The following is a 13,648-nucleotide window of genomic DNA, read 5'->3' on the forward strand; positions in this document are numbered from 1 at the left end:
CTTGTCTATTCCTCCCTTTTGGAATGGGAATGTGTACCCAGTGTCTGTCCCACTGTATCTTGGAAGTAGATAAATTTATTTTCGACTCTTTACAGGTTCACAGCTGAAAGGGGCTTTGCGTTTAGTCTCAGATGAGACTTTGGACTTTTGAGTTGGTGCTGCAACAAGATAAAAGACTTGGGACTGTTGGGATGGTATATGTAATATGTGAATGTAAGGATTATTTATCCTCACTAAGGGACCATCGTGGAAGATTCTGAACGTGTAGATTGTACGGCAAGTGACCCTGAAGGGATGGATTGTAAGGAAAGTGAAAAGGAAAATAGTCAGGGCCCCTCAGATGTTCAGAATCTTGCTGAGCATTTGATATATAAATAGGCACGTGCGCCCAGGTGTTCCTTGGTTTTTGTTTAATCTAAGTGTGCATGTGCACCCAGGTGTTCTGGGTTATGACTTAAGTATAAAGGACGAGTGGCTCTGATCCACGGTGCCCCCTGTCACCAGGGGGCCACAGGGAGGCCACTATTGCTGCTGGAGGCTGTTGCTGCCAGGGTCCCCAGGACCCTCTGGGGGGCCACAGGGAGACCACTTCTGCTGCTGCTGCTTCTGCGGACTGAACTTGTGTCATCTGCCAATGGCTCCCGGGATCTTTCCCAATTACCTAGTATGGACCTGCATGTGAGGGGTCTGGTGACCCAGCCTGGCATGTGAGAGGTCTGGTGACCCAGTCTGTACAATGAGTTTGAAGGGTCTGAGCCCTAGCCCTGACAAGACAAATGGAAACTTAGTATAACTAAAATAATGAAACATTTTGGCTTTAGTTGTGAATTGCCTAGCCATACAATTAGCGTAGCTATTGCCTTAACCTGACAACTGGCATAGTCATGTAGCTTGACAATCATCCTCCATTAATATTTTTCGGACTGTTGACTCACTCAGGTCTGGTGTGTGGCTTCTCTAGTAAAGGGGATAAGGTTACGTCTTGGTTATCTATCCATTCAGATTCCCAAAGCTGGCTCTGCCTCAGAAGCCCCAGGGCACTATGGTCACTGTTAGGTGTGGCAATAACTGTTCTGGCATCCTCCCTCCTGTTTTATTGGGCTGTAGTTGGGCAACTAATCTGGTTGCTATTTACCTTGCAATCAGTGCCAAGCTCAGGAGAAGCTCTCAGTACATACAGGTAAACTGAACAGCATGAAACTGGGCCATGAGTAGGTATTGTAGCCATCATGATCTCCAGGCTAAATTCTGTTAAGTTCAAATGACACATTTAGGCTATCCCAGGATAGTCCACTAAATAAAAGTATACATAGGACTTTTAATTTACAAATGTTCTGACCTTTTTGGCCAATAGTCTTAGAAAGAGATTTATATGAAAAGAGGTGGGAGTACATAAATAGGCTGTTAAATATATCAAGTGTTACCCAAAAAAAATTAACCAAGAAGATGTTTAAAAGCAATTTTTAAAACCTTCAATTAATAATATATAAATAACTTAACCTGAGGTAAGAGGAAAAAAAAAAACAACCTTGCAAACATTTTTTAGAAAAATAAATTTCTGCTGAACTACCCAGAAATTTACCCTTTTTACCATACATCATTTCAATTCCCATATAGTTACTCTCCCACCAAAGATTTTGGGCACCAAAACTAAAGATGGAACTCTCCCGCCCCTACCACTTTCAGATAAACATACAGAATATTCAGATCCCAAGTTCAGCCAGGCTAAGATACAAGAAAACTGAACCCCTCTCCATCCCATCCTAGAACAGGTGGGGCCAGAGCAGCAGCATGGAAATGCTGGAGACCATGCCTCTGAATGAGGTGAGGTATGGAATTGAGTTTCCTTCTAACAAATCACTTATGTCCGCGGAGTTCATCTATCTTCTCTCCCATCTTCAAAGGACAATTTCTAATCTCTAAAATTCCTCTTGCCTTGTCAACAGCTGGCATCTGGCTGCCTCCCCCACCCCCCACAGTCCTCAAAGATCTAGCCCCCTGACCCTGATGCCAAATCTGTCCAACCTGCTTCTCCAGTGATCTCCCATTTTACTGAGCTCTAGAGTGACAGCTCCATAACAGAGCATTGCTCAACACTCCTGACTCTGATGTCAAATGTCCTCTCCTGAGAGGGAAAGGAAAAGGGAGGAAAAATGCAAAAATGAATGAGTATTTTGCAAAAATTCAGGAGGGATTAAAGATTCTAAATTGGTATTCTGGTTTGTGCAGCTGTTATTTTAAACCTTTTTTCTGTTTTGGTATTTTCTAACACTCCGTCACACAGTGGAGCTGAATGCTGGAGGCAGATTCAGAGCAGAGTCTTGGCCAATAGCTGCTTGCTTCCCTCCCAGCCTGAGGGCTGGGCCAAACTAAGGAAGCACCTTGTCACGGCATTGTAGTCCTGCAGCTCTGCTGGCTGTGCCCAATCCTGGTCTTTGAGTGGCTTGTCTGCCATAAAGTCCCAGAGAAGGGAAATAAAGGTGAGAAATCCAAAAGCTGAGTTGAGCTTCATTCACTTGGGGTAGCCAGGGCCAGGAGCTCAGGTGGCTTGCTCTGTAGTGGTACCAGCTATGACCAAGTACTGACTGGGCTTGCTGGGAACTCTGGGCTAATGCTGTCTGCCCAGTCAGCCAGTAGGTAGCCTCGGCTCTTCTTGCACTGAAGAGAAAGTAAAGAGGAGCTGCCACAGTGTCTCTGGAGCGTCACAGGCCTGCATCTCAGCAACACCATCTTGACAGCAAGATGCTAACTACCAAGGAAGGAAGCCAGTCTGGCTATAACCAGTGGCTGCTGCTTGATAAAGGAGCTCAAGAGCTGAGGGGGGAAACCTGGAGCACCAAGTTCTACCTGAAAGCAGAGAGGGAAGAGTTAAAGGTGCAGATAGACTTGAGAGAGTGCCAGGCACACTCCAGCCACACAGAGCCACCCTAAACTGTGGTGATGGGAGAAGTACCTCAGACTCTCTATAGGCCTCTGAGCTCTGCTGTTCAGACTGAAGCACCAGCTTTCACCAGCCAATGACAAAGTTCAAGTCAGGGGACTGGGAGTAGAGAGCTGAACAAAATGGGTCATCATCCTGCTCTTCTGAGGCTGCTGCTTTTTCCTGGCATTGACTCATGTATCTCCTAAGGATGCTAGGATCAGCCACAGAATGTAGGTTGCTAGGTCTCTGGTAATGTCAGCTTCAGAAAAGGTTGATAAACTATCTCATTCCTTCCTCTCTAATTCCCCAGTGACTCCCCTTACTGTGAACCCAAAAATCTCTCAAGTCTCCAGCTCTCAGGCTAAAGGGCCTGGGCACAGGATATTAAGCAGATGGACAGAAAAATCCCTGGGGGCTATAAGGCTGGCTGCAAGGGGGGTATCACCTGAACCAAGTAGATGACTCTGGTGATTTCCTTCCCTCCCATGGTGACAGGCTGTAGGATCCAGGCACTGGGCAGGATCTCCCCTCGGACCATTTTTCTGCTGGGTCTTGGCATGGATGTGTCGTACACAGACTGAGCTGCCAGGATAGATAGGTGCCCCTGAGGACAGAGAGAGATGTGAGTCCTGCCTATGTAATGTGGACAAAACAGGAACAGGCTCAAGTGGAGTCGGTATGATTGAAGGCAGCACTGGCCCAGTGGTAGCACTTCAAGCCATCCCCACCCTGGCTCCAGCCCCAATTTGCCCTCTCCCCAAGAGGACCCAATGCCCACGTAGATTGCTTCTCTCACCAGCCCAGCGCAAGATCTTCCCACAACATCTTTACCACAACAAAGGCAGGCACCTCTTTGGCCTCCACGCAGACACAGCAGAAATCCCGTGGCTGCTTCAACGCACACAGGGTGGTATTGCACACCAAGTATACTGGAGGAGCAGGGATGAGAGAGTCAGGAGGCTTCTGGACAGACCTTGTCCTAAATCCTTCTTGGCCCAGGAGCGCCCCCATCACCCCAACTTCCATGACTTGACACCCAGCTAGACCTCGGCTGAGCAATCTGCAGATAGCCTGAGTACGCGGCCTCCCAAGAAGGCTACCTCCAACTCTCTATCTCTGTTCCCTGGCCAGAGCCCAGTGGATACACCAGAAACCAAGCCTCATGAAAGTCTTCCGTTCCCTGGGCTCACCCAAGTTGATACTGTTGGTCACCCGCTGATGCAGCCTCGCAGTCTGGATGGGCTTGTGATACAGAGGCCACAGGGTAGGGTCACTCACAGCTGCCCACACATGAGACAAGGGCTGGGACACCACACCTGCCCCCAGGAAGCCATGCCGAGTAGAAGAAAACAGCTTGTAGTAAAACTGCACCTCTTGCTCCTCACCCTGATAGCTGGCGGGAAACACCAAGGATAAAAAAGAGGAGGAGGTAAAAATGGGTTCCAGAAGTCACAAAGGAGGAGCTCAGGGTGAGAAACAGGAGACAGAATAGAGAAGGGAAAGGAGAAGAGAAGCTAAGCAGGATAACAGAGTTAGGAGCATGACACTGTGCAAAGGAACTTACTTCCAGCCAGCTGTTGCCTGGCAGCTGAAGAGGTTGTGCAGGTTATCTGAACAAGCAGCCATTACCTGGGTACATAGTGGCCACACCAAAATTAGTAGGTACAGTACAAACTGGGCCCCTAGAATGTTCAATCTGACCAGCATTTACTGAATTCCCCTTTTCTCAAGATGGAGAGCCACTGAAGAAGCCCACAAGCTTTGGCTGGCCCTAATCTGCCTGGCTCTTTTCCTCCTTTCTCTTCCTCTCCACCCAGCAGAGTAGTGGTGGAGATTGCTTAAAGTAATGTTTAAGCGATACACTACTTAAAGTAGTGGTGGGGATGAATGGGAGCAGCTACTCACATCAGCCATAGAAGTGTCCACAATGTGCTTGGCCAAATCCTGGTAGGAGGTGGAGAAGCAGGTCCCCAAGCTGGACATGCTAGATGGAGAATAGCAGCAACTGCCTGGGGAGGCTCTGTGGCCTACAATAAAAAGGTGGAGGCTCTGTGATGGCACTGAATATCAGAGCCTCGGGACAGCAAAAGCTGTCCAGCAGGGCAGAGACATGGGGGCTGATACTCTCAGGCCTGTGACTCCTAAAGATCTAGAAGGCATCAGCCGTCAAGTCCCCAAACCAGGTAGGTGGCTATGTCTGCCCGCCCCCACCCCCCCACTACTCACTGTAGGCGGAGCTCTTCCAGGTGGACCCGGCCAGATACAAGTGACTGTTCCTCACTGCAGAACGGCCCCACCCATCCCCTATCCAGGCATCTCTGGAATCAGGCAAGTTTGTGTCTCCCTGCAGAACAGAGGACGCTCAGGACTACAGAGCCAGAAAGCAAGCACAGAATTATCTCCTCTACCTCTGAGCTGCAACTAACAGCCTTCAGTATGATGGATCAATTGTAAAGATCCTCCCTGTTGGGAGTATAAGAGGCTAATGCTCCCAAGTGGTCAACAGCAACAGAAACCAGCCCCTAGACTATCTCTCCTCACCCTTCAAGCCACAGGCTTAAAGGTTGCTTGTAGGAGAATTCCAGTAGGGATCAGAACAACTGGGGCCTGAGAGTACCAAGTACTCTGACATCTGACAGTCTGCCAACCTGGTGGGGAGGCATGGCAACAGGGTTCACTGGGGTAGGAGGCCCTCTGCATCACTGTGGTAAAAGAAATTAGGCTGGAGGGGGTTTAGTGTGGGTAATAAAGCTGAAGTGGAAAGTGAGATGGGGAGGAAAATCAATGGGCCATGAAAAGCTAAACCCTTGGTCTCAGCCCCAGGTGCAACCAGCAAGCCAAAGGTCCTAATTTGGGACCAGATGGGGATGATCTTCTGGATTTGCCAACATGGTCACCACACCTTCATCTCAGCCAGCTCCATAATGACATGACCCTTGACCTCTACTGGATCTAATAGGCACCCGCCATCCTACCTCTATCTTCACTTCCTAACCTTTCACTACCTTCAAGGAAGGGGTGAACAAAGACAGTTCTATCTCCATTCTCACCTCCTTCCTTCCTGCTGTGACTGCAGGTCCTTCCACTTCAGATTTAGATCTCATGTCACTCCCTCAGGAACCTTTCACTGCTGATCATCTCTCTCTTCACTGGATCCCTTCTATCAGCATTTAAGCATGCACAAAGTTCTCCCATCTTTAAAACCTTTCTTGATGTCACTTCCCCTCCACTACAGCTATCTTTGCTCTCTTGCCCTTCACAGATAAGCTTCTTGAAAGAAGTGTCACTGTTTGCTTTTTCCCACCTCTCCTCACTTCTGAACCTGCCCTAATCTAGCATTGTCCTCACTACCCCTCCAAATAGCAGTCGCCAAGGTCCATGATGTTCATGTGGCTGGATCCGGTGAACAACTTCCGGTCCTTATCTTCCTGAATCTCTCAGCAGGCTTCAACTCAACCAGTCTCTCCCTTTCACTGAGAGGCTCGCTTGCCCAGTCCTCAGGCTCCCAGCTTCCCATCTCTGTGGGTGCTCCTCCCCATTTTCTTTTGTTGACTCATTCTCCTTAACCATAAATTGATATTTTGAGATTCTTTCAAGATTCAGACTGAGGCCCTATTTTCTCAATCTATAATACACTCCTAGGTGAACTCATCTGTTCCCACTGCTACACTGATGATTTTCAGAAATAAATATCCATGAATTAATCAATAAATATTGCTGTGACAACTGGGTAGCCATCTGAACAAAAGATTACATCAGAAGCCCATTTCAAAGATCATGCCAAAACAAATATATATGGGGGTGGGGGGAATAGAAAATAATATTATTGTAAGAACATATTTATAAAAATAGTCTCATAGTGGAGAAATGCCTTTCTAAGCAAGGCACAAAATCTAGAAGCTAAAAAAGAAAAGACTGATAAAACGATAACATAAAATTGAAATTTCTTACATAGTAGTAAATATCATGAACAAAATAAAAAGCATAACACAACTGGGAAAAACCAATGGCATCTCAAATGAAAAAAAGGATAATTTTCTTAACATACGGAAGGGCCATCACAAACCAAAGGACTAACAACCTAATAGAGAAATGAACATAAAACACTGGCAGTCACAGCAAAAAAGGACAAAGGGCTCTTAAAAATCTAAAAAGATATTAAATCTCAGACACAAGAAAAGAACTGCAAATTAAAACCAAAATGAAATACTATTTTATGCCTATCAGATGGCAAAGGTTAAAGAAAAAACATATCATCACTCTGTTAAGTAGAGTGTGGGTAAGTAGGCACTGTTATTATATATTGTTATTTGAGAGAACTGGTATAATTTGGAAATATTTATCAAAATTAAAAATGCACCTATCCTTCAACCTAGCAATCCCACTTCTAGGAAATTTAACCTGCAGATATTCTCACACACAGTGGAATACTTTTATATAAGTATATTAAGAAATTTATATACAGGCAAACTTTCATTTAAGTATAAAAGATAATAAACAAACATTTTCAAATATGAACTCAGAGAACCTGGAGAATATAGTTGCCACGAGTCTTTCTTGAAGAAATTACTACATGAAGAATTACTAGAGTAGAAAAAAGAATGAATGACAAAGAACCGGAAAGTGAGCAGAATTCATTTAGTCTAGTGCAAGGAAGGACTAGAACATTTGTGACTGCAAACATTACAAATGACATAGTAATACCACAACAAAAGGTAAAGAGAAAAAAGGAGAGAAAAGGTGGGAGATAGTGGAAAACTATTTCCTCATGTTTCATAGCCAGGCCAAAAAGATAACAATAAAAACTGCTAAATAAGTAATAAAAATTATTTAAAGATAAAAAAGTGATCATGAAAAGAATTTAAAAAACACACTTCTGAATGATCAGAAAGAAGAAACGTATATACCCCCAAAAGAGAAAACACAGACTGCAGGATGAAGAAAAAAAAAATTTTTTTTAAATGCCCATCAAATATGCATCACCACAAATAAACCTTGATAAATATAAAAAATAGAAATCAAACTTTCTTTAAAATCATACATTTTTATCCCACAGCAAACCAATTAAAAATTAACAAAATCAGAAAACACAAGGGCCTTTCTACCAGAAAAGTTTTAAGAAACTCTTAACAACAATTGGATCAGGGAAGAAATACAAACTAAAACTGCAAAATTACTATACCACAATGATATTAAAATATATAACAAAATCTGTGAGAAACAGTTGAAGCAATGCTCAGAGAAAATACTATTCACAAGTGTCAACAAATTAGATAAAATGGACAAATTCCTAGAAAGACAAACTACTGAAATTGACTCAAGAAGAAATAGAAAATCTGAGTAGACATTTAACAAGATGTTGAATTAGTAATTAAAATATTCCCACAAAAATATTTCAAGATAGCTTCATTAGTGAAATCTACCAAACATTTAAAGAAGAATTAATGCCAATCCTTCACAAATTCTTCCAAAGACTAGGAGGGAACACTTGCCAACTCATTCTATGAGGCCAGAATTACACCGATACCAAAACCAGACAAAGACTTATCACAAGTAAACTACAGACCAATATCCCTTACAAATACAGACACAAAAATCCTCAACAAAATACTACTAAACTGAATCTAGCAACACATAAAGAGGATCATACATCATGACCAAGTAGGATTGATCTCAGGAATGCAAGGTTGGCTCAACATTAAAAAAAATCAATCAATGTAATATACTATATGACGGAATTTCAGAAAGTTTGTGGAAAAATGGAATTAAGAGATAAAAATAAAAAATATAAACTTTATTTCTCAGCATGAGCTCCATCAAATTGAAGACACTTTTGTAAGTGCTGAACCAGCCATTTTGTTCATCCCTAAAGAACTAAGGGTCCTGGGAATTTAACCATGTCAATATAGTATTTTTTTTTTACATTATTAACTAAAGAAAAATGGAGGCCCTTTAAAGATTTTTTTAAGGTTAGGAAACAAAAAGAACTGAGAAGGAGCCAAATCAGGACTACAAGGTGGTTTCCTAATGATTTCCCACTAACACTCTTGCAAAATTGCCCTTTTGGGGGGCAGGAGCATTGTTATGGTGAAGAACTCTCTGTTGAAGCTTTCTTGGGAGTTCTTCTGCTAAAGCTTTGGATAACTCTCTCAAAACACTCTCACAATAAGCAGAGGTTATCATTATTCAGCCTTCCAGAAAGTCAACAAGAAAATGCCTTTTATAAAAATCTTATTTTATTATTTATTTATTTATTTTTTGGTGGTTGGCCATACGGGGATCCAAATCCTTGACTTTGTTTTTATAACACTGTGTTCTAACCAACTGAGATACAGCTAGCCCCAAAATGCCTTTGGCATCCCCAAACACTGTTGCTAATACCTTTGCTCTTGACCGGTCCACTTCCACCTCTTGGTAGCCATTGCTTTGACTGTGCTCTTTGGGATTGTGCTGATAAAGCCAAGTCATCTCCTGTTAACAATTCTTCAAAGAAATGCTTCAGGATCTTGATCTTGTTTAAAATTTCCATTGAAAGCTCTGGTCACATCTACAGCTGATCTGGGCACAACAGTTTTGGCACTCATTGAGTAGAAAGTTTGCTCAACTGTAATTTTTCAGTCAGACTTGTGTAAGCTGAACCAGTTGAAATGTCTATGGTGTTGGCTATTGTTTCTTCAGTTAGCTGTCAATCCTCTTAATTAGGGCATGAACAAGGTTAATTTTTTCCTCACACATTGATATGGATGTTTTGCTGCTGAGTACTTCAACATTGTCTCATCCCTTCTTAAAATTAGTTTTCCATTTGTAAACTGCTGATTTCTCTGGGGCACTGTCCCCATAAACTTTTCATAAAGTATCAGTGATTTCACCATTCTTCCACCCATGCTTCACCATAAATTTGATGTTTGTTCTTGCTTCAATTTTAGCAGAATTCATGTTCCTTCAAACTGATGTCTTATCCTTCTTAGTGCCTTAAACTAGATCCTGTTTTCAGATATTTTATAATAAGTTAGTATGAGTATATTTTGATGCAAAAAATTTTTGAAATCCATGCATAGCTTTTTCATAATACAGAGACATGTGCTGCATAACGATGTTTCAGTCAACCACTGATTACATATGACGATGGTCAGAGCAAGAGGCTATACTATATAGCCTAGGTATGTAGTAGCTTATATTTACCACATACGTCAGTGTAAGTATTCTCTATGATGTTTGCACAATGACAAAATCTCCTAATGATGCATTTCTCAGAATGTATCCTTGTTGTGAAGTGACACATGACTGTATTAATAAAGGGAAAAAAACCCCACACGATCATCTCAATAGATGCAGAAAAAGCATTTGACTAAATCCAGTACCCTTTCATGATAAAAACGCTCAACAAGCAAGAAAGGGAAGGGAATTTTCTCAACCTGGCAAAGGTCAGCTATGAAAAATTCACAGCTCACATCATATTTAGTAATGAATGACTAGATGTTTCCTCCTAAAATCAGGAACAAAATAAGGATATCTACTCTCACCACTTCTATTCAACATTGTACTGAAGATTCTAGCCAGGGCAAAAAAAAAACAAATTTGGAGGGCAATTAGGCAAGAAAACAACAACAAAAAAGGCAGATTATATTATCTTCTATATAGAATATCCTAAGGAATCTACTAAAAAACCATTAGGACTGAAAATGAGTTATCAAGGGTACAGAAAACAAGATCAATATATAAAAATCAATTTTATTTCTATACAGTAGCAATGAGAAAACCAAAAATGAAGTTAAAACAATTCCATTTATAATAGCATCAAAAGGAATAAAATACTTAGAAATAAGTTCAATAAAACAAGTATAAAACTTATACTCTGAAAACTTCAAAACATTGTTGAAATTAAATAAAACCTAAATAAATAAATAAAAAGACATCCCATGTTCATGGATCTAAAGATTTAACACTGTTAAGATGGCAGTGTTCCCCCAACTGATCTATAGGTTCCATGTAATCCCAATCAAAATCTCAGCTGACTTCTTTGCAGATATTGGCAAGCTGATTCTAAAATTCATATGGAAATTCAAGATACCCAAATAGCCAAGATAATCTTGAAAAAAAAAAAAAACAAATTTGGAGGATGCATACTTCCTGACTTCAAATAAAGCTACAGTAATGAAGAAGTGTGGTACTGGCATAAGGATAGATACGTATATCAATGGAATAGAATTAGGAGTCTAGAAATAAACCCATACATATATGGTCAATTGATCTTTGACAAGGATGCCAAGACAATTTGGAGGGGGAAAGAATAACCCTTTCAACAAATGGTTTTGGGAGAATTGGATATCCACATGCAAAAGAATGAAATTCAACTCCTACCTTTTACCATATATAAAAATTAACTCAAAATGGATCAAAGACCTAAATGTAGGAGCTAAAATTATAAAACTCTTAGGGCCGAGCCCGTGGCGCACTCAGGAGAGTGCGGTGCTGGGAGCGCAGCGACGCTCCCGCTGCGGGTTCGGATCCTATATAGGAATGGCGGGTGCACTCACTGGCTGAGTACCGGTCATGAAAAAGACAAAATAAATAAATAAATAAATAAATAAAAATAAAAGTATAAAACTCTTAGAAGAAAACATAAGTATAATCTTTGTGATCTTGGATTAGGCACTAGTTTCTTAGATACGAAACCAAAAGCAACAAGGAACAAAAGAAAAAATAGGTAAAATAGACATCATCAAAATTAAAAACTTCTGTGCTTCAAAGGACACCATACATATAGGCAGTGGACAACCAGGCAAGCAACGGAGCCAGCTGCCCAAAGTCCCGAGCTGGGGACCATGGGCCTCAAGCCCTGCTACTGCCCACAACCAGGCAAGCAACAGAGCCAGCCACCAGGGGTCCTGAGACAGGAGCTGAGGGCCAGCCCCCACAACATCTTAGAATGTACTTATTAGCCACGTGTGTTTCTTTGGGGTGTGTGATCTATCTGCTCATGTCCTTCACCAAATTTCTGCTTAAATTTTTCTAATTCATTCTTATGAATTCCTTTTGCTTTAAGGATGTTAATCTTTGCGTGTTAAATTTGCTCTTTATCAATTGACTTTAAATGCAATTTGTGATGTTTTCCTTTGTTTCTATGTTGAGAAAAGAATTTTCTATCTAAACATTAAATAAATAAACAAAAAGAAATATAGCAGAATTCATGTTGCTCTGATAGGGACTCTTTTCAAACCAATGTCCTCTTAGTGCTTCAAACTAGATTCTGTTCAGACATGTCATAACAAGTTAGTACAAGTTTATTTCAGTGCAAATTTTTTTTTTTTTTTTTTTTTTTTAAAGATGACCGGTAACGGGATCTTAACCCTTGACTTGGTGTTGTCAGCCCCATGCTCTCCCAAGTAAGCGAACTGGCCATCCCCATATAGGGATCTGAACCCGTGGCCTTGGTGTTATCAGCACCACACTCTCCCAAGTGAGCCACGGGCCGGCCTGGTGCAAAAAATTTTTGAAATCAATGATATTTTCATAATACTCATTTTCCATGAACTTTCTGAAGACCCCTCATATATATCCTTCTAAAGGATATCTATTGTATGCCCTATTCCAGCTTACCTCCTACAACTACACTACCTGATATGACAGCCACTAGCCACATGTGGCCAGTGAGCACTTGATTTTGAAGTCTCTAAACAAAGAAAAAGGAATGTAAAATATCTTATTAATGATTTTTATGTCAATTATAGTTTAAAATTTTAATATTTTGGATGTATTGGCTTAAATAAAATAAAGTCTTAAAAAAAATAAAGGCAGTAAAAAGGCACACAGAATGGGAGGAAAATTCTGTAAATTATATATGATAAAGAACTGGTACTAGAATACATAAAGAACTCCTAATAATAAAAAGACAGCCCAATTTTAAAATGGGCAAAAAATCTGAAGACATTTCTCCAAAGAAGATGTACAAATAGCCATACACACATGAAAAGATGATTAGATATCAGGGCAATGCGAATCAAAACCACAGTAAGGTACCACTTCACATCCACTAGGATGGCTATAATAAAAAACAGATAAGAGCAAGTTTTGGTGAGAAGGTGGAGAAATACACGCTCATATACTGCTGGTGGGAATGTAAAATAGCACATTCATTTGAAAAACAGTCTGGCAGTAATCCAGTAATTCAACTCTAGGTACATACCCAAGAGAAATGAAAACATGTCTCCATACAAAAACTTGTACAGGAATGCTCATAGCAGCATTTTTCATAAGCAAAAAGCAAAAACAACCTAAATGTCCGTCAACTTATGAATGGATAAAAAAAAATGTGATCTGGTCTATTCATAAAATGGAATGTTATTTGGCCATAAAAAGGAATGAAGTTCTGATATATGCTACAGCATGAATAAACCTTTGTTGTGGGTTGAACGACTATCTCCATTAAAAGATACACTGAGTTGGTTAGAATGCGGTACTGATGACACTAAGGTCCAGAGTTCAATCTCCGTACCGGCCAGCCACCAAAAAAACCAGATACATTGAAGTCCTAAATAACCTCTGGTATCTGTGAATTTGAACTTATTTGGAAATAGGGTCTTTGCATATGTAATCAAGTTGAGATGATATACTGGATTAGAGTGGTCCCTAAATCCAATGACTAGTGTCCTTAGAAGAAGGCCGAGTGAAGACACATGGTCACAGACATCCACCGCAAGAATGCCATGTGAATACAGAGGCAGA

At 41.1% G+C, this 13,648-nt stretch overlaps 1 protein-coding gene across 1 annotated transcript in view; it reads right to left on the minus strand.

Moving 5' to 3' along the window:
• Window positions 1-2,745: 2,745 nt before the first annotated feature.
• Window positions 2,746-13,648, minus strand: part of STARD9 (StAR related lipid transfer domain containing 9) — a 139,352-nt gene continuing 128,449 nt past the window's right edge. The window contains exons 27-33 of the mRNA XM_063090064.1: window positions 5,150-5,267; window positions 4,829-4,950; window positions 4,488-4,552; window positions 4,114-4,316; window positions 3,773-3,852; window positions 3,369-3,527; window positions 2,746-2,847 (exon numbers count right to left, since the gene is read on the minus strand). Coding sequence (XP_062946134.1) covers window positions 2,746-2,847; window positions 3,369-3,527; window positions 3,773-3,852; window positions 4,114-4,316; window positions 4,488-4,552; window positions 4,829-4,950; window positions 5,150-5,267 — 849 coding nt within the window. The remainder of the gene's footprint in view (window positions 2,848-3,368; window positions 3,528-3,772; window positions 3,853-4,113; window positions 4,317-4,487; window positions 4,553-4,828; window positions 4,951-5,149; window positions 5,268-13,648) is intronic.

This window comes from Cynocephalus volans, chromosome 3 (assembly GCF_027409185.1).
Source record: "Cynocephalus volans isolate mCynVol1 chromosome 3, mCynVol1.pri, whole genome shotgun sequence".
NCBI lineage: Eukaryota > Metazoa > Chordata > Mammalia > Dermoptera > Cynocephalidae > Cynocephalus > Cynocephalus volans.